This window comes from Psammomys obesus, unplaced genomic scaffold (assembly GCF_907164565.1).
Source record: "Psammomys obesus unplaced genomic scaffold, mPsaObe1.curated_primary_1811, whole genome shotgun sequence".
Lineage (NCBI taxonomy): Eukaryota > Metazoa > Chordata > Mammalia > Rodentia > Muridae > Psammomys > Psammomys obesus.
Window position 1 is genome coordinate 15561996 of NW_026596131.1, and position 20759 is coordinate 15582754.

A 20759-nucleotide genomic window follows, 5' to 3' on the forward strand; every position below is an offset into this window, starting at 1 on the left:
CATTTCCTAATTAATATGTTGAGATCCTTTGCACCTCATATTACTGTTTACGGGGTTCTACAATGGACCTCCGCATCTCTGCATCCCCCCAATTCCACATGAAATGGTATCAAGTAGACAGCTTGGAGTCAGCTGGTGGAGGCTCCCCAGCTGGAATAAGGCAGACTGCACAGGCCGGGGCTTCATTTATCAGTGGCCCATGCCATTGAATTGAGATATTGCAAATTAAACACACCAGGGCTCTCACTATGCTGTAAATATCTCAAAAAGTTGTGGGAATGCTCAAGAAAGCAGCTAAAGCTAATGAAGGGCTTGCTCAGCTCATTGGCAAATTAGTAATGTCTACCACCTGTCTTCTCATGGCCTGTGCTGCTCACTGACCTGCAAGCAAGGCTAGCTGGCATTTGCACCAGAATCACACAGACCTGCTCAGCTCCACCGGAAGCCTGTGGACAGGCCATCTTTACCCAAACTGACCAACCTCTTGAGGATCCAGCCTTCTGAAGGTCCCACCTTCCACCCCATGCCAGGTTGCTGGCCAGGCCCGAATGTGTGGGAACCAGGCTACAGCCGCTGTGGGCACAGGCGGCACAGATCTCTGCCCATCTGAGAGTCGGCACGCAGGCTGGGCAGAGGTTTATTGGAGGGCTGGAGGGCACCGTGTTCTGAGCGTAAAGCTGGGCAGAGTATTGTTGGGGTTGGGGTAGGACTCAGGTAGCCAGGAAGCCCCCATCCACCGGCAGGGTGGAGCCAGAGGTCATTCTGCTCCTGTCGCTCAGCAGGAAGAGGACGGCGTCCACCACGTTCTCCACCTCTGCAGGCAGGGGGGTCCGGAGCACACATGGAGGAGCTCCCCCACCCTGCAGCCCCAGCCGAGCCCAGACTCCAGTCTGATTTCCTGCCTAACTCACCAGCAAACTTGCCGAGGGGGATGCGATCCAGCATAGCCTTGGCCTTTTGGGGGTCACTCCAGTTCATCCGGCCCATCGGGGTCATCACTACTGTGGGGTTGACTGCGTTCACACGGATCTGCGAAGAGGCCAGCATGGTAAACACGGGAGGGCGTCTTGCGCATAAGGACTGACTGCGGAGTTGGCCCAGCCCCACACACCTTGTGGGGCCCAAGCTCTAGAGCCATCATCTTGGTCAGCATGTCCAGAGCGCCCTTGGTGGAACCTGTGCGGATGGTTGTTGTGGGGCCCAGCTGGCCGGGAGGGGAGGGGGAGGAGGGTGGAGTCAGGCCGGCTGGGATCACTCACAGTAGACACTATGGTTGGTCAGGGCACGCTGGGAGGCCTGGCTGGAGACGTTCACAATGGCCCCCGGGACTCCCCGAGCGATCATGCCCCTGGCCACGATCTGAAATGTTGAGGGACATGAAGCAGAACTACCGCTCGTCTTTCAGAGTTCCTGCTCTGGTTTGGTAGGGCAGCTCACCTGGGACACCTGGATGACAGCCCGAAGATTCACACTGAAGGACCTAGCAATGAACGGACAGCCTGGTCAGGGGCAGGACCGGGGCTGCAGGGGAATGGCTCGGCGCCCCCAACCCTGCTGGCTTACTGGTCACAGGCCTCCTTGGTGACTTCCAGGAAGGGCTGCAACAGAGCCACGGCAGCATTGTTCACCAGCAGGTCCACTGGTCCCACAGTGCTCAGGGCCTTTTCCGTGGCCTCCCAGTCTCCCAGGTCCACACACACAGGCTCCACGCCGGGACACTGTGTATTGGAAAGACGAAGAGCCATGTGCAACTGTGTCCCCGGAAGGGGTGCTGCTTGCCTCCCCCACCCGAGGAGCGGTAGCTGGTCTGGGAGAGCTGGAAGGGGTCTTTCAACTGGAAGAGTCAGGGGTTCCAGTTATGGCAGCAAATTGCCAAGTGGAACCTATAGCCGGGCAGTTCAGTTCCTCTCGCCTAGCATTGTTGGACCCAGGACTGCTCTCTCCGCAGACATTTCAGTTTCTTCCAAACTCAGGGAGCAGGAGGTCCTAATGGACCCCGAGCAGTTGCACAGGCTAAGGAAGGAGTGCCGTGGCTGGGAGCCCACCCCAACGCCAGCGCAGGGCCTGCAGGGAGAAGCTTGCTGCGGGTGAAGGGTGTAAAGGTCAGTGGCCGCCTCCTCACCTCTGGACACAGTGCCTACCTCGCGGACCAGGTTGTCAAGGTCCTCTTGGGTCCGGCTCACGGCCACGACGTGTGCCCCGGCCGCCGTCAGCGCCAGCACGGTGCTGCGCCCGATGCCTGAGGCGAGAGAGGGTTGGAGCGGCACTCCCTCCGCTGCGCGACCCTGCCAGCGCCCCTCGCCCGCGCCTCACCTTTGCCCGCGCCCGTGACCAGCGCCCGCCGACCTGCAAGCCCCAGGTCCATGGTGGCCTTGTCTGGTCCGGCCGGGGCAAGACGGGCTCGGAGTTCCGGAATCGGGGTGGGGCGAGGAGAGCCAATCGCACGGGCTGCGCCCTGAGAAGGGCGGGCATATCATAACAAGAGCTCGTGCTGCCGGGCTGATTGGCTGAACGGAAGTGGGCGGGACCAACGCAGGGCGCGGCTAGCCAAGGCACACAGCTCCAAACTGCAGCCCGCCTACCCTACTGCAGCCGGTACACTCGGCCTACTCAGCCCTGCCGAAAAGATGTCCGCGAAAAAACATGCAGTAACTTTGCCAGGAGTTTCATGGCTGCTCGTGAACCCGAGAGGCATGTCCCAAAACGTTTCTATGTGCTCTTTCCCCAGATCTGGGAATGGGTTGCAAGAGCTCGTATGTAAAGAGGATAATTGGACATTCAAAGTTGGGTAGTGATGAGGCACACCTTTAATCTCAGCAGTCCCTGTGAGGTCGAGGCCAGCCTGGGTTTCAGAACAGCCAGGGCTACACAGTGAAACCCTGTCTCAAACAAAACAAAACAAGCCAGGTATGGTGGCACACGCCTGTAATCCCAGCACTCAGGAGGCAGAGGCAGGCGGATCTCTGTGAGTTCCAGGTCAGCCTGGTCTACAAAGTGAGTCCAGGACAGCAAAGGCTACACAGAGAAACCCTGGAGGGAGAGGAGGGAAGGAAGGAGAAAGAGACACAGAGAGAGAGAGAGATCCAGAGAAGCCAAAGCACCGAGTTGGCATCAAGGGGAGCTGAAACCCAAGGCCACCTCACTCAGCTGTCATCAGTCAGTCCCTCTAGAGAGTGAGCAGGACAAGAAGGGCTGGGGCTGGGTTTGCAATGTCCATGAGAAGTGGCCGGGCAAACACTGCCTTCCGAGGCCTGAGAGTCAGCTACAGAGTGATGCATGCCCAGCTGTGCACCAGGTCTCCCTACAGTGAGCTGTGCTGTCGGGGGCACGGTGAGGAGGACGAGCCCTGCTCTGAGGCCCTGCTCTGCCAAGCAGCAGGGATCTGGTGCCTGGGGGGCTGTGCGCCCAAGAGGTGCACGGCTGCAGGCCTCAGTGGGTAAGAGCACGCTGCTCTCCCAGAGGACTGGGTTTGATTCCCAGCACACACATGGCAGTTCATAACCATCTGCTCCCTCTTCTGACCTGCACAGACATACAGGCAGACAGCACCCGTCCATATAAAATAACGGCAAGGTTTAAAAGGTTAAAGGCGAGAGACGCAGCTGGAGGATGGGCGGCTGAGGGCTCCTTCCCCATCTTTGACCCGCACATTTCCACAGCACCCATGGAAGGCCATTCTGTGAGCACTGTCATCTGCTCCCAACCTTGAACTGTGCCATCTCCTTGCCAGAAACCGAGGGAGAGACAGCACCAGCCTGCCCAACACCCAGACACCCACAGCTGCGTAGAGCTCCTTAGAGGCCCAGTGTTCCAGGACAAATCTCACTCACTGTTCTGTGGTGCCTGGTGCACAGGAAGCCGCACAAACCTTGCTCTCGGGACCTGTGTCCTGAGCTCCCTCCCTCTAGAAGGTCTTCCCTGAGCCCATCCTCTGCTATGCCTCCTGCCCTGAGCGAGACCCTTCATCAATTCGAATGGTTGGCCACCTCAGCCTAGCAGATTACTGGCTGCCATGAGCCACAGGCAAACCTGTTGGGTCTGCAAGACTTGGAGGAGCCTGCCTTTTAGGACTGTCATGCTGGTTCAGGCCACGTGACAGACCAGCTGTGAAAGTGGCAGCTCCATTTGGGCGGCCTTCTTAGCATGGCCTTGTGTATGGACCAGGCCAGGGAAGCGACACCCCCCCCCCCGCCCCCAGAAGAAGGCGAGATTTCGATCCTGCCCAAGGGCTCCTCTCCAAAGGTTTAGGGGCGTCCTAGCCCAGAATGCCTCCCTGTCCCTCCTGTTCCCTCCCTTCCCGATTGTCGGAGCACGCAGAGGCACGGGGGCCACGGCAGAGGCAGGAGAACATGGACCCCTTCTTTCCTGATGAACCGCTGACCTTTGGCCACATTGGTCACAAGGCACAGCAGGTATTGGAATGGTGGGCGTGGAGGGAAATGCCTACAGGGGACTCGATCAAGTATCCATCCCCAAGGAGTCTTGAGCAACGGTTGGGAACACCCGACGGCCAGTTTATTTAGGGGGGTTAGCACAGCAAAGCGGACAGAGAGGACCGGACTCCAAGGGCCTGAGCTTGCAGTGGTAGTGGGATCAGACAGTCACGTGGGGCGGGGCGGGAGCTGTGTCGGGGGCGGGGCTGTGGCATGGAGCGGGGGTCATGAGATCAGAAGACACTGTGGCTTGAGGGTGGGGCCAGGGAGGCCTGCAGGGGGTCCACCTCCTGGGGAGTCTAGGAGGCCAGGTAGCCAGCGTCCACCAGGATGCCAGAGCCACTGGTGGAGGCGCTGCTGTCGCTGAGCAGGAAGAGGATGCTGTGGACGACGTCCTCCAACTCTGCAGCAGGCAGACCCGTCAAGCCTTGCTTTCGTGGCTGCTGAGCCCGCCCGACTCCCTCACCCGCCCGACTCCCTCACCCAGCCGACCTGCAAACTTCCTCAGTGGGTGGCGCTCCTTGAGCTTCCTGGCCCAGTCGGGGTCCTCGGAGACTTTCCTGCCCATGTCAGTCAGCACCACAGTGGGGTTTACAGAGTTCACCCGGATCTGGGGCCACAAGCCACGGCTGGTGTCACAGCCAGGGGACCTGCCCTGCCCCCCAGCTCAGGACTCGCCCCAGGCCTGGCCCAGCGCTCAGAGCCTCAGCTCACCCTCAGCCTCAGCCCCAGCCCTGCCCCACTGCCCATCAGCTGTCCCTCAGGTGTGGCCCAGCCCCCTGTGCCCACCTTGTGTGGCCCCAGTTCCATGGCCATGGCTTTGGTCAGCATGGTCATTGCGCCCTTGGTGGAGCCTGTGGAGGGGCGTGCTGAGGACCCTTCATTATTCAGTCCTGCTCCCGGAAGGCCCACCAAAAACCTAGACTCAGGTAGTTTTTAGAGTGTACACTCACTGTAGGAGCTCAGGTTAGGAAAGGTGACGTGGGCCACCATGCTGGAGACATTGACGATGGACCCGGCCACTCCACGGTCAATCATGTCCCTGGCCACTATCTGGAGGAAAGAGCTGGGGTCGCTCACCATGCCCTAGCCCACCCTGTCCAGGTGCTGAGGCCTATCTGGGCTGAGGCCCTCCTACCTTCTCACCTGAGACACCTGAAACACAGAGCGGAGATTCACATCGAAGGACCTGCAGGAGAGGCGCAATGAACAGCCTCTTACACCTCTGGTCTTCGGCCACCTCCCCCGGCCGGCCGCTCTCCCCAGTGCCCACCTGTCAAAGGCTTCCTTGGTGACCTCCAAGAAAGGCTGGGCGATGCTGCTGCGTTGTTCACCAGCAGGTCCACGGGGCCAACACCGCCCAGCGCCTTCTCTGTGGCCTCCCAGTCACCCAGGTCCACACACACCGGCTCTATCCCGGGACACTGTGGGTGACGGTGTTTGGTAGCTGAGGCACTGTTCCAGCCCCCTCCTGACGATCCCTTAGGGCTCGGAGCAGGCCCAGGTCAGGCAGGCTGCGTGCCTTACCTCTTTGGCAAGGCTGACCAGGTCTGCGTTGGTGCGAGTCACGGCCACCACTCTGGCTCCTGAGGCATGCAGGGCTTTAACAGTGTCACGCCCAATCCCTATAGACACAAGGGCCCCATATATGCCTGCTCACAGCAAGGGTCAGGATCCCAGGCAGAAGTGAAGACCGGAGGGCAGCTGGCTCCTGATGAGGCCCAGGGAGGGCTGCCCTGGTGCCCAGCTAGGATCTGGGTGCTATCCTGCAGCAAGTTAATTTCACCCATCTAGGGTATTGTATGGCCAGGCTGGGCTTACCATTCTGTCCTAGTAGGTCTGCAGCTGTGTGTCATAAGCCTGTCAGTCCTAGCCAGCAGGAGTCAGGTTCTGGAGGGCTGAGCTGTGACAGGTCACCTTGGACCCCTGGTCGGTGTTGAGGCTGTCCTCCTCCTTCTCCCCAGGAGAAGGAGGCCATCTTCCCAACCCGCTCACACTCACCTTTCCCTGCTCCTGTGACCAGGGCCCTCAGGCCACTGAAATTCAGCTTCATGCTGCTAACCCCAGCGTCTTCTGCAGCAAGAGATGGGCTCAGGTGTCTTTTTATGGCTGGGCTGGCAGGCAGGGCAAGGGTGGAGCTAGGCACAGACCAACCTGGCCAGGGTAGCATGAACTACTTACTTCCTCCAAGGATAAACCTCTCCCTCCCCAAATATGGCAGCCAGCTATCCATTAGGGTTTGAAGAACTGAGAAATCGTGAGCACACATGTGTTTGAGAGAGAGAGAGAGGACACAGTCATGTGACAGGAAAGTGGGGGTCCTGGGGATGAGGTTTGTGTTTTCTTTCATCTGATGCCTGAGCTTCGGCACTCCTCCCACATGAGTCAAACCTTGTACCGCTGGGCCACATTCCTAACCTAGGAGATTAAAAATGTTGGCTTTCTGACTTGCCTTCTTTGGACATGAGCCGGTAATGGTTTTGATGGAAGAGAAGCTGCACTTCCCAGTCAGTTGGGTGCTTCAGCCTGACTGAAGGGCCAGGACAGCTGTGCCCATGGCATAATAGTGGCCAACCCCTCAGCACCGGCAGCTCTCAGGTGATCATCCAGCACCCTGGGTTGGCTCTAGTTCCTGGGGTAAGGGTGCTCCAGGAAACAAGACTTGTAACCTGAATTGCTCCCGGGTGAGCTAGGGCAGGTGGCTTGGAAAGCTGCTTGAGGCCAATCTCTTCCTACCCAACCCCTAGCCCGGCATTCGTGAAGTCTGTCAATCATTTCTCCTGCTTCTCCCAGGTGACTTCCACCTGCCCCCAGAGACTCCGCCCTTGGTGCCTACACTGAGGCAACCTCTGCCCCTTCTCAGAGCAGATGGGTGAAGCCTTGGGGGAGATTTTGAGAAACAATCTGAGGATTAAATTTCCATCCTATTTCTGCATCTAGGAAGCTGTCTGATAGCATGCCTAGCCCTTCCTGACCTTGTGTGACAGAGTTCAGGAAAGGAATGTGTCTTTCCAGGCGAGTCACGGCTGGGCACAAGGCAGCCATGGCCAGCAGGTTTGCGTGTCAGAGCATCTTAGGAACAGTACCAAGGAGAAGGTATGCTCAGCTCCCTGCCTCTGCCTTTCCCTTCTTGACAGCAGGGTCCACACTGACGGGGAGTGACCCTCAGGAAGAGGGCAGACATGTTTTAGGTGAGGCTCAGCACTGGCTAGGTCAGGCTAGCTGACCCATGAGTTTCCAGTGGTTTGCCAATCTCTGCCTTCCATTTCTTCACGAGAAAGCTGGGGTTGCAGATGCATGTGGGCCCTCAGGGTCTGCATCAAGCCCCCTCGTGTTTGCACAGCAAGCATTTTATCCCTGAGACATCTCCTCAGCCCGGCCCATTTTCCTTTTTGTTTCAGCTAAAATTCTGGAGAAACTTAGAAGAACCAGCAAGGTCAGCGAGCCATATTGACTCTTCTCTTTTTTTTCCAAGTCAGGGTTTTTCTGTGTAGCCTTAGCTGTCCTGGAACTCACTTTGACTTTGGTAGGCCAGGTCGGCCTTGAAGTCAAAGCTCTGTCCAGTCTGGGATTAAAGGCGTGCCAGCACACCTGGCCCCCTTGGCATGCCCAGGGGTGGGAAACCCGTAGCAGACTTTCGAAAGTGCTGTCACTGGCAATATGTTTGTGCATTGCTGTTTTTTAAATATGCTTTGGACAGCATATTGGGGACATTGAGATAAGGAAAAGGAGCAATGGTTTACAGTGTGGCAGGAGTGAGGGGCAGAGGTGGCCAATAGGCCCCACCACTATGAACACATCCTTCGTAAATAGCCATAGCCTGCATCTAGCCATAACTACACTGGCCCTGATGAGAGTTCCACAACAATTGTTCTGTACTTTCAAGCAATAGAAATTCAGTTCGGGAAAATTGTATTGCAAAAGAAAACTACAGACTGGGACCAGCTAAGGCAACTGATGGTTTCTGAGATAAAAATCCATTTGTTCTACTTTGCTTTCTATTGCTGTGATGAACACTGTGATCAAAAGTAACTTGGGGAGGAAAGGGTTTATTTCATCTTATAGCTCTAGCCCATCATTAAGAGAAGTCAGAACAGCGGGGCATGGTGGCACATGCCTGAAAGCCCAGCACTGGGGAGGCAGAGGCAGCCTGGTCTACAAAATGAGTCCAGGACAGCCAAGGTGACACAGAGAAACCCTGTCTTGAAACAAACAAAGTGAGAGACAGACACACACACACACACACACACACACATAGAGGGGTGGGGCAGAGCAGGAACTGGAGGGAGAGATCACAGCAGCAGCCATGGAGGAACACTGCTTACTGCTTACTCCTCATGGCTTGCTCAACCTGCTTTAGATATATTTTTGAGACAGAGTCAGTCCTGGGCTGTCCCAGAACTCACCATGTAGACCTAGTGGGCCTCAGACTCACGGAAACCCACCTACCTCTGCCTCGTGACTGCAAAGATTAAAGGTGTGTGTCACCAAAAGCTGCTGTGTATACAGCCCAGGACCTGCCCAGGGAAGACCTGCTTGAAATGGACTAGGCCCTCTCACATCAATTATTAAGCAAGGCAGCAGCCCACAGGCCAATCTGATGAATGAACAGTTTATCAATTACACTTCCTTCTTCAGGGCTCAGCAGTTAAGAGCACTTGATGTTCTTTTAAAGATTTATTTATTTATTTATTATGTATGTAGTGTTCTGTCTGCATGTACTCTGAACAGTAGAAGAGGGCACCAGATCTCACTATAGATGGTTGTGAGCCACAAGGTGGTTGCTAGGAATTGAACTCAGGACCTCTGGGAGAGCAGCCATGCTCTTCACCACTGAGTTAATCCAGTCCGAGCTTGCTGTTCTTGTCGATGACCTGGGTTCATGTCCTAGCTCCCACGTGTCTCACAGCTGTCTGTGACTCCAGTTCCAGGGACTCAGATGCTCTCTTCTGCCTTCCTAGGCCCCAGACACACCTGTAGTGCACCAATGCACACAAAAACGCTCTTTTTCAAAATTCCCACAAATATCTAGCTTTGTGTCAGCTGACAAAAGCCGACAGACAGGTGCTCTCCATATAGATTCACCAGTAAATCCCTAATCCACTAGTGCGCAGCCTGCCCTGACGACAGCCAAAGTCAAGACGTGGGAAAGTCTGGCCACTTGGCAGAGTTTTAGGTATCCTTTACCCTAATGTGGCTGAGGGGAGCCGGGTGGGTGCAGGCACTCGTGTGGGGGCCTTCCCCTCCTGTCTCCATGCCAACAGCTCCTCTCTGTGGGATCTCGGCAGACAAGAACTCTGTATACACTTGGTGACATCTTATTTCCCACCACGGAGCCCTCCTCTCTGTCCAGTGAGGAACATGACAAGCCCACAGTCCAGGAGCTTCCTGGTGGCCCACCCGTGTCCCTGCCACGCAGCTTACTGTTGTGCTCTCCGTTTGTCATCTTGCCTTCTGCTGACCACCACTGCCTGAGCCTTGGGTGAATGGAGTGTCCCCTGCAAGAGGAGGAGGTCTGGGGAGTCCCTTGCTGGTCAGTGCAGAGCCGTCCCAGGCTGACCATGGGCTGTGTCACTCCTAAGGTCAGCTCACCCCTGAGCTAACCAGGCCTCCTGTCCTGGCCAGGCAGGCCTCTGTGGATCAAGATGTGGCCTGCCCAGCCTGGGGCTGGCCTGCAGAGAGTCTTCAGGGCACACTCCTGCCCAGGCATAGGCGTACCCTTGCATATATCACTATGAACAGCCGTGTGTGTATGCACAGGTAATGGAGAGGGGCAGAGAGGGGGCTAGTGGTGTGCCACAGGCAGGCAGGCAGGCGAGCACATCTGTCACACGAGACCCCGGGGTCTGTGGGATTTCTGCATGTGAGATGTATGTACAGGTTGGGACCCCTCTTGAACATGTGAACGGGGCATAGCTAAAGCTGGACAAAATCCTTCTAGAAGCTTCTGAGCCTCCTCTCAAATTCCTTCTTCTGAGCTCTGTGGCAAGAAGTTTTTATTTGACTTTCCTGCTCTCAGGACCTAGAGAGAGCCCTTTACAAAACAAGTTGAAACTGGACTCCGGTTCACAAAGAAATATATCAGGCAGGTGTGGGCCACACTGGGGCAGAGATGACCCTCAGGATTAGGGACAAGTGGACTTGAGGGAAAAGGGAGGGAGCTGGGACAGGCTAGGTTCCTGCTGGTTCTGGGTCTTGAAAAGCACAGCGTGGGCTGGGGTAGAGGTCCCAGCCTTGTCCTGGGGATGACATACAGGAGGAAGGCCAACCCAAACAGGGAGCCGAATCCTGGGTTCCCTTTACTCACCAAGCTGAACAGTGTGTGTATGTGTGTGGGGGAATACAAAATCAGAGCCGAGCATGGCTCTTGGAAGTCAGAGGTGGGCAGATCTGAGTTCAAAGCCAGCCTAATCTATAAGGTGAGTTCCAGGCCATCCCAGGTTGTATAAGACCCTGGGTCTCAGAGCAACAACCTTAAAACAAATGAAAAAACAGAAAAGAAAAGACAAATTCAAGAACGGGCTTTCAGCAAGCTTCTGCTTGCTGGTCACCTGCAGTTCCCTCTCCACTCTGGTCTGTGGGTGGCCCCTCCTTGTCAGCGAGGGCATGTTTGCACCCAGAGCCAGGAGACTAACCAGCCTCAGAACCCTTGTGAGGGACAGCAGGTGGAGGCAGGGCAAAGGCGCCTGGCCTGGGAAGGACAGCAAGGTGTTTTATTTTGCCTGCACATTAGTGGGTAAACAGTCCAGCTTCCCCTCTTAGGACAGCCAACTGGTCCAGCTGCCTCTTGCGGCCCCCAGCCCCCACATTATATAATGAGGTTTTGAAAGGATTCATGACTCATGAACATGAACAAAGAACTTCCTACACTTGAACCTTCCCAAAATCTAAGCCCTTTTGGGTTGGGCAATGTGGGAGCCAGCAGAGAGGCTTATGTAAGGAGACACCACTGGAGAAAGTCCGCCAAGATACTCTTTGGATTGAGAAGTGCGGCAGGCGAAGCTGCGGTTGGGGCGCCATGTTATGAGAGAAGAGTGGGTGAAAGAGGGGAGCGGAGCTGGAGGGGCAGGCATGCCAGGGCGCAGAAGAAGGAAGGGTTGTGAGACTGGCTGCCCCAGAGGCGTCCCCACTCCTCACCCTGTCCTCTGACCTTCGTGTCTGCAGGGTGGGATGGAGAGGGGCACGTCCACCCGCGGGCACCTGTGAACCAGAGCTGAGGCCCTGCTGGTGGGTCCCGGTGTCCTCAAGGGGGCTGTCTCCTCTGTGGGCTCAGTCACTGTGCTATCATCACCCTGCTTGCTCCCTAACACGGTTTCCACCACTCGCAGGGAGAGACAGCCCTTCCCTCAGGGGTTTCTAGAACTGGCTCTGTCCCCAGCCCCCATCAGGCCCTTGCAGACATCTGCTCCTCTGCACTGCTTCCCTAGACACGCTGAGCGGTTCTTAGTTACTGCACATCGTGGGAGACACGGGCTTCGGGCCGCGCCTTGCCCCGGTGACTCCATTTACAGAGCTCAAGTATCGAGGGTGGCTTTGTGCTCTGGCATCTGTGGGTACCGAAACAGCTTCGCAGAGCAAACTGGTGTGTCACGTGTGCAGGGCAGTATTAAACGTGATGGGACCTGGCCAAGCAGGGGTCGGTTGGTCCTACATTAATTCTGCTTCTACAAGAGGATTGGAAGAGTTAACCCCCATTAACTGACTTCAGGCTCTGAGGGGCAAGCTTGTCTGAGACAGCCTGTCAGCTCACCAACACTTGAGAGTATTTCTGTCCCCGCTATGGATATTATCAATCTGAGGTGACTTTGGGTCTAGGGGCCTTTGAATGATCTGGCACACAGCACTGTTTAAAGGAGAAAGACATGAGATGAACAGAAATACGCCGGACTCTGGTGCTGTACACAGCCACCTTGTGGGCCCACGGAGGACTCTGGACTTTGGCAAAATTAGTGCAAGTCACGTGTCTTTCACTGCATGTTGGGTTCGATTTAGCAGTAAGACCTCATCATGGGGGTTTCTTTGTTAACATTTGTTATAAATACACTTAAATTTTAACAATTTGCCTGCAGAGACTGATGAATCAGCCACGGACCGTGCATGGAGAGGACCTAAACCCCCTGCTCAGATATAGTTCTTGGGCATCTCAGTCTCCATGTGGGTACCCTAGTAAGGGGAGCAGGGGCAGTCACTGCCTGCTCTTTGACCATCTCCCCGTGGTGAGGTGACCTTAGTAGGTCACAGAGAAGATGATGCAGCCAGTCCTGATGAGACCTGACAGGCTAGGGTCAGAGGGAAGGGAAGGAGGACCTCCCCTATCAGTGGACTGGGGGAAGGACATGGGAGGAGACGAGAGAGGGGGCTACAGCCAGACACAAAGTAAATAACTTGTAATAAATAATAATAATAAAATCAACGGCTTGGGTAGAGTTCAGTGGGAAGGTGCTAGGTAGCACTGTGAGGCCCTGGTTCTATTCTAAGTCCATGTGTACTCGCTCTGTGCACAAATACACACTTGCCTGGGAGATGTATCACCGTGTAACGTGCTTGCCTTTTCCGGTCTAACCCCAGACTCTCGTGGAAAACCCAGTGTAATGCTGCAGGCTTGCCGTCCCAGGTGTGGGGAGGCAGACAGGAAGCTCCCTGAGTTAGCAGGGTAACTAGCCTAGCTGAGGCGTGAGCCCCGGTTCCCCTGAGAGACCATCCCAAAACACGAGGCACAAGAGCATGCACACATACATGAAAACACACAAATCCAATTACATAACAAACACAAGAATTACTGTCATTTTATCTTTTACTTTTACTATTTTTATATTAGTTAATCCTCAGTTAATTGCGCGCACATGCGCATGTATGCATACGAGCACCACGTGCCTGGGCGCACACGTGAAGGTGTTGGAGAACACAGTACAGAAGCTGACCCTTTCCTTCCACCGTGCGGGCTCTGGGAGAGTACTCAGGTCTTCAGGCCTGGTGGCAAGTAAGCCACCTCACTTCCAGTCACCCTGACACTCCTTAGCTCCCCGTCAGGAGCCAGGCAGGGGTGGTACACACCTTTAATCCCAGCACTCTGTGAGTTCAAGGCCAGCCTGGTCTACAGAGTGAGTCCAGGACAGCCAGGGCTACACAGAAAAACCCTCTCTTGAAAAACAACAAAAATCCATCCAAACAGCCACCATGCCTTGACCGTGACTAAGCAGCTTTGGGTTTCCCCAGCGGGTGTGACCATCCCCGGCCCTGACACGGAGACCCCGGTGTGCCCCTGCCTTACCAGCACCTGGTGCTTTTTTTTTTCCTTATGATCTCGAGCCACTGTGTCTCAGGAGAACGTGGGGGCACTATGGGACTGTGCACAATTCAGGTGTGACCACTAGAAAGAACTTTGACATTCAGCCACCGTTGCTAAGAAACACACACAAAAACAACTCAGCAGGCCCTCGGCCATGGATTCTACTTTTCTTTACAAAGGAGAAAATAAGCTGAGTGGTAGTGGCAGCGCCGGTAATCTCAGCACTTGGAGGCAGAGAGAGGCAGGTGAATCGCTCTGAGTTCAAGGCCAGCCTGGTCTACATAGGCCAGTCTAGGACAGTCAGGGTTATACAGAGAAACCCTGTATAACCCTGACTGGAAAACACACACACAAAGGAGAAAGTAAAGTGCTCCAGTGACTTTCAGAGACCCAGCCCCAAGTGCTGGAAAGACTGGGGCTGCACCAGCACCCTGCTGTGGGGTGTGTGCCTGCCATGCCAGGAGCTGAGCTTGACCTGTGAACTTCCGGGTGGCAGGCTACCCGGTTTTTCTCTACTACTGTTTGAGTAAAGTGAGTTTTCAAATAATCCAAGAATAACGGGAAGGGGCCACCTAGCAGCTCCTCACTGAGCACTGACCTCCATCCGCCATCCAAGGGGCCCCGTGTCACTCCCCGGATCGCAGTGCTTGCCGGGTGATCAGGCACACTTGTGTTTGCCATCTAAGTGTGGTGCCACTCAGCCCAGCCCCAACCCCAACACAATTAAAAATCTAACTTTCATTTATGTAATCTCAATTTTTGTGATTACGTATTAATTTATATTTTCATCATGTCTATTATATTCTCATCATGTCTATAAAATGAAGAGAAAAAAACTTACCAATTTCTTGCTTCACAGAGTTGATTCTAGAAGGACAAACTTCTTCCCAGCATCCTCTGTGAAACTTTGGATTCTCTACAGGCCTGTCATCACTCTCAGTTCTGCCTCACAAGATAACCACAGTGGCCTGACTGTACCTTCTCACAAAAGGAGGGGTGGGAGGGTCAGGGGGCCTCCCTTCCTGACCAGTTGTATGCAATTCTGCCCCAGTTACAAGAGGCCAGAAGATAAAGGTGGGGAAGGACCAAAGAAGGGGGCTCCACCTAAGGCCCAGGGGAAAGCCCTCGCCCCTGCCGTGCGCAGGCTTCCCAGTGTGCCCGCCTTAAAGCCCCGTGCTCCTGTTTGGAGGCCCTCAACCATTGTGCATTATACTGTAAGCACACAGTGAACTCTGGTGAAATCACACCTCTGCTTGTCAATTAGGACCTTAGGAGGAGGGGTACAGGTCGTAGATCAGATTTGTTGTTGTTTTCAAGACAGGGTTTCTCTGTGTAGCCCTGGCTGTCCTGGAACTCACTTTGTAGACCAGGGTGACCTCAAACTCAGATAGATCCACCTGCCTCTGCTTCCCAAGCGATTGGATTAAAGCACCAGCATGCCTGGGCCGCAGGGCAGGCGTTTTAGCAGAGGTTAAGCAGCGGCTCGCGGTGTGCACAGCCCCGCCCACCACTGATGTGCACACCAGCAGTCCTACCTTCCTTCGGGTGGAGGTTGCGCTGAGGCCAGTGGAGAGTCCCAGCTCAGACTCAGGCACAGTGGATCTCTGTCTATCGTTAGCTTGGCTAAACTCTCCCCTAGGGCCGAGGTCCCTTTTAACCCTGCAGTGGACGGCAGCACTCGAGGAGGTGCAGGGTTTCTGGGATGCTCAAAAGACTAGTCAGCAGGTAGAAAGAGGCCATCGGAGATCACAGACATAGTCTTGAAGCTTCCAGGACAAGCCTTCCTCAGGTGGCCAACGCCTGTGGCTCCCCCTGCTGGGCCAGCTGGAGCCCTCACTGCCCGTCTGGGTTCCACCCTGCCCCTGAGGTGTACAGCGACCCTTCTGTCTTCTTCCTCCTGCGATCCGCAGCAGCTGGCCAGACTGTCAGGCATGGTCACAGTCTCTTCCCAGAATTTGCTAGCCGCACAAGTGACTGAATCAAAGCAGAAAATTACTGCTTTGAAAAATTTGCAATCATAACTGAAAATCAGACACAAGTCCATGGCCAGGAGACACAGAGGCTATAGTAGCTTGCTTTCTGAATCGGAAACAAAGTGTCCAAGGAGCCCTGGAAGGCTCTGCAGCCTCTGCACCTCACACAGCTGTGAGGGAGAAGCCGGCCGCCTAACAAGGAGCTTTCAGGTCCTTCCTTTCCAGCTAAGTTTGCAAGAGCAACTGAAGGCTAAGCAAAAGGGCGGGACTCAGCCACACTGACAACGTAGGGTTCCCGGGGTAAGGAATGGATTTTCTCACCGCGTGTCCTAGAGAATCCAAAAATGTGGCTGGGGAAATGCCTCAGAGGGGGTGTGTTTGTTGTTTCAGTTTGGATTCCCAGCATCCATGTAAGGAGACTCTGGGACCACAGAGACAGGAAGAGCCTGGAGGATCGCTGACAGCTCGCTAGTGCGTCTGAAATGAAAAGTGTAGAGGAATTTCAATTCAGAGCATGGCTGCTCTGGAAAGAGATCACATCCAAAGACCTAGGTCTGTGTGATCCTGCTGGAATACAGACACGCCTTTAATCCCACGAGACAGAGGCAAGCAGATCTGAGTTCAAGGCCAGCCTGGGACAGAGCAAGTTTCGGGTAGGGAAAAGCTTAGCTCCAGGTGTGGCGTGTTGGACCTTTAATGAAAGCACTCAGGAGACAGAGGCTTGTAGCTCTGAGTTCTAGTCAGTGCTGTTCAGGCAGTTCAGCTGAGTCAGTGAGCTGAGAGGCAGTGCAGTGGAGCTAAGTTTGTGGCAGTTCAGTTTGTGGAATTCAGAGGCAGTTTTACTGGGAGAGTTTTACAGAGGCAGGTTGAAGAGAGAGAACAAGCTAGACACAGGTAAAGACAGAATGAGCCAGAGAATGAGAAGGAGCCAGATTAGAACAGATTGCTAGAATTAGCTTGAAGCCAAGCAGAGCAATTCAGTCAGAAACTGAGAGAAGCCAGATGGTGTCAGTGTGGAGAGCAGTTTGAGCCAGAACAGCTGAGTTGAACCAGCTATCCAGAGTTCAGAAAGAGCTAGAAAGGGTGAGCTTACTCAGCAGGAAGTCTCAGAGGCTGAGCACATTCTAGGCCCAGGTTCGAGTTTATGGAGACTAGAAGCTTCCAGGACTAGGCCTAGGGTAGCAGAGGGAGGCAGGAAGCCTTGGAGAGGACAATTACATCAGGAGAATAAAAGTTACTTTTACAGGAAAGTTCCAGGTTCATTGAGAAAGCCTGTCTCAAAAACTAAGATGGAAGGTGTCTTAGTATTCTATTACTGTGAAGAGTCCCCATGATCAAGGCAACTCTTTTTTTTTTTTTTCAAGGCAACTCTTAGAGAAGAAAACATTTCATTTGGTTCCCTGTGGTTCCAGAGGGTCCATGACCATCATGGTGGAAAGCAGTTGGCACAGCACTGGAACAGTATCTGAGAACTTTGCATCCTTAACCCACAAGCAGCAGGCAGAGAGAGAGAGACGCTGGGCCTGTCATGGGCTTCTGAAACCTTAAAAGCCACCTCAAGGACACACCTCCTCCAACAAGGCCACACCTCCTAACCCTTCCCAAACAGTCCCATAACTGGGGACCGCTTTCAAACCTGCAACCCTATGGGAGCCACTCTCATTCAAACCAACAAAGAGGGACTGGAGAGGTGGCTCAGCAGTTAAGAGCATTTACTGCTCTATCAGGGGACCGGAGTTCAGATCCCACATAGGGCACTTCCCAGAATGCCTCTATCTCCAGCTCCAAGGGGTTTCACTCCCTTTTCTGGCTCCTGTGGAAACCCGCACACATGTGCACACACACGAATAAAAGCGAGCCTTACAAAGAAAAGGTGAAGAGGCTGCAGAGGTGTGTCAGTGTGGGGGCACAAGGGCCCTTGAGCCCACAGATCACTAGGGAAACCGGAATGCTAAACATACAGAAGCCTTTCTCCACGAGGAGATGAAATAGCTGTTTTTCTGCCCAGGAAGCTGGAAGTGGATTTTGCCCTGGTGACCTTTGTACTGTCTGCAGAGGCAGAACTCACCCAAAGGCCCCAGACTCTTCCCTGAGAAACCGTTATCCATCCTCAGGGGAGCTGCCGTGTGCTTTATAGCTGGCTGAGCTCTATGCTATGGGTCAGAGACCGCATCAGACTCAGGCCTTCTAGCTTTGGAACCCACCCTCACGGTCACCTGCGCCTTGGGAAAGAGTCCCTGTGTAGTCTGCCCGGAACTGAACTAAGTGTTACCTCAAAACCGTTTCCCAAATCGTACCGTGGTTTAAAGATGCTTGCGATGGAGAGCCTGGTGTGAGGCTCCCCAAAGTCTGACCCAGGCTGACAAAGTCAACCGCCCAGGATACTGGTAGGGACCCCTCACCCAGTAGTTAAGGGCACTGGCTGTCCTTCCAGACGACCTGGGTTTGAGTCCCAGCACCCACATGGCAGCTCACAACTGTCTGTGACTCCAGTGCACAGATGTACATGTGCACAAAACACTCCAGAAAATAATAAGTAAAATAAGAAAATAATAAGTAAAGCATAAAGAGCAAAGACGTTCTGCTGGTGCCTGACTTCCTGCCCAAGGCTTGTGCGAAGCCACACACACACACACACACACACACACACACACACACTCACACACACACACACTCACACACACACACACTCACACACACACACTCACACACTCACACACACACACACACACACACACTCACTCACACACTCACACACACACTCACACAGGCAGCTTGTGAGTGACAGCAGAGGGAGCAGGTGTTACTTAGAGGCTGCCCCTCAGGACTGACACAGCTCCTACCTCACAGACCAGGCTGTCAGGATCCTCCTGTGTCCTGCTCATGGCCCCTGTGTGGACCAGCTACAGGGGCCGGGAAGCTGTTGCCTCTAGTGCCTGGGAGCTCAGGCCTTAAGATCGGCACACTCCCTCCCCTACCCAGCCCCGTACCACCTGAGGCCCTAGCCTGCTGTCTTAGCTGAGTCCAGGACATGGACCAGTGCTCAGAGGCCTCCGAGTGCCAGGTCCAGGGAGGGGTAGCCTGTTCACGGGAAGGTGAGGTGACTGGGAGATCAGGGGTCCAGGCAGGGAGTGCCACGACAAACCTCAGGTGCCTCTCTGACAGACATTCAAATCGCACACACATCAGGCACATGCCTTGCCGTGACGCAGGTGTGACAGGCCGCCTCACTCCACGGCAGAAAACACCTTCCGGGGCCAGAGAGCTGGTCCATCTGCAGGGGAGACTGCTGCCAAGCCCGACTCACACGGTGGTAAGACAGGCCCAAGGTCCTCCCTCAAGCCACACTCTGACCTTGACACGTGCACACCCCCCCTCCACACACACGCACGCACTGGCCTTCCGGAGAGCTGGGACTAAACGCCACAGATGTTCAGGACTCCTCCCATCGATGTCCCTGCTGTAGTAACGCACAGCATCTGGACATCTGCGCAAAGGGAGACGCACCGTTTAGGACTCTGAATCATGGAGAGATATGGGCATGGTTTTAAGAAAAAAAAATTAATTAATTTTTACTAATTATTTTTAATTTTTTTAGTGTTTTGAAACAAGGTCTCTGTGTGTGGACCAGGATAGCCCTGAACACACAGAGATCTGCCTGCTCCTGCCTCCCCAGGGCTGGGATTAAAGAAATGCGCCACCACACCGGGCTATTATTTAATTTTTATTTGATGTGTATCAGTGTTTTCCAAGCTAGTGCCCAGGAACACCACATGCAGCCGATGCCCATGGAGAGCAGAAAAGAATCTTATCACCTAGCCCTGTGCTCCAGATGGCCTGAACTGTGCTGTGCGCTGGCAACAGGGCCCTGTCCTCTGCAACAGTAACAAGTGTGCAGACCACACACCTGTCAGTTCTCTTGGCCCAAGGGAAAGAGAAGACATGGGCACCGTCCAGTCTGCTTTGCCACCCCGGCACGTTTGGCACACAGCCTGCTGGAGTGCATGACTCTAGTTAGCTCAAAGCACAGTCCACTCACAGTTCTATGGTGGAGTGATGGCTTAGTGACTTTTCCATTGCTGTGACAAACGCCACGACCAAGGCAACTCCCAGAAGAAAGCATTTCATGGGGCAGGGGTTGGGGGGAGGTTCCAGCAGCTTAGAGTCTGAGCCATCATGGCAGGAAGCATGGCAATAGCAGGCAGGCAGTAGCTAGAGCACTGGCTGACCCAAAGGCAGGAGGCAGAGAGAGAGGGCCAACGGGAGTGAGGCGGGCTTTTGAAACCTCAGAGCCTGCCTCCAGTGATTCGCCTCCTGCCACACTTCTTAGTCCTTCTCAGACAGTTCCACCAACTGGAGACTGTGCCTTCAAACGTGAGCCTACGGGGCAGCGTCCTCATCGTCCTCATTTAACCCAGCTCGAGCGGACCAAGCTGGTACTGCTAAGTAGAGCAGGCCTGGAACAGGAGAGAGAGGTCCTAATCCTGCCGGTCTCCAGACAAGACTTTTGGGGTCTGGACACGACCCCACCTCAGTTGGCTTCCCCAGTTCACAGCTCCTGAGTGCCGCCCTTCCCTGCAGGATGGACTGCTCTGATCTCAAGGGAAAGTGTTTACAACACTCCTCACAAGATGCTGGAGAGCTCAGCACGCAGCTCTGGGTAGAGAGATCTTCAGACCACATAGGAGACAGGAGGTAGGGCCAGAGCGATGGAGATGGAGAGGGAGGGTGTTTCCACCCTGGAGAAATGTCCCCTGCAGGGTGGGGCTAGCAGAGAGACCCCGGAGCTGCGGCCCTTCCCAGCCACCAGCACTCTCCACAGCTCGTGGCTGAGGTGAGAGGTAGACTCAGATGTGGGCGCACACCCTCTGGGCCCTTTCTGGCAAACCACTGCCTGCTCAGCAGGGAGACCAACCTCAAATCCCTGAGAGGCCGACATTTCCTGGGGTTCCGGGGGCTATCAGATGGCAGGCTGGTCACAACCATCTGCTTTTATCATGGAAGGCGAAGGGCTTTGATCTCACTGGGTAGATCAGGCCAGCCCCCTGCGTTCAGTGCCACCGG

General features: G+C 54.7%; 2 protein-coding genes across 3 annotated transcripts; both read right to left on the reverse strand.

The window, feature by feature from the left end:
• Nucleotides 1-621: 621 nt before the first annotated feature.
• Nucleotides 622-2414, reverse strand: Dcxr (dicarbonyl and L-xylulose reductase). 2 transcript variants are annotated; one of them, XM_055592443.1, is made up of 8 exons: nt 2314-2413; nt 2142-2239; nt 1564-1718; nt 1438-1480; nt 1260-1359; nt 1112-1176; nt 912-1029; nt 622-814 (listed from the first exon to the last, which is right to left on the reverse strand). In XM_055592443.1, the coding sequence occupies exons 1-8, from the start codon at nt 2363-2365 to the stop codon at nt 711-713; spliced, it is 735 nt and encodes a 244-aa protein (XP_055448418.1). In that variant the 5' UTR covers nt 2366-2413; the 3' UTR covers nt 622-710. The 2 variants fall into 2 exon arrangements, with proteins under 2 accessions (XP_055448418.1, XP_055448419.1); XM_055592444.1 differs by lacking the exon at nt 1260-1359 and having other exon boundaries at nt 1112-1204; nt 2314-2414.
• A 2318-nt stretch (nt 2415-4732) lies between these two features.
• On the reverse strand, nt 4733-6486 carry LOC129665653 (carbonyl reductase [NADPH] 2-like). Its single transcript, XM_055592445.1, is given in 9 exon segments — nt 4733-4836; nt 4926-5043; nt 5223-5287; nt 5387-5486; nt 5580-5622; nt 5707-5752; nt 5755-5857; nt 5961-6058; nt 6435-6486. Coding segments are annotated over 9 exon segments (729 nt in total).
• Nucleotides 6487-20759: the final 14273 nt, after the last annotated feature.

Excerpts from the sequence above, each read along its gene's own strand:
- Dcxr (XM_055592443.1), bottom strand. The coding sequence starts at position 2,365 with ATGGACCTGGGGCTTGCAGGTCGGCGGGCGCTGGTCACGGGCGCGGGC. Across the intron at positions 2,240-2,313 it reads GGTCACGGGCGCGGGCAAAG|GCATCGGGCGCAGCACCGTG; the intron begins GTGAGGCGCGGG and ends CTCTCGCCTCAG. Across the intron at positions 1,030-1,111 it reads TAGAGCTTGGGCCCCACAAG|ATCCGTGTGAACGCAGTCAA; the intron begins GTGTGTGGGGCT and ends GCCTCTTCGCAG.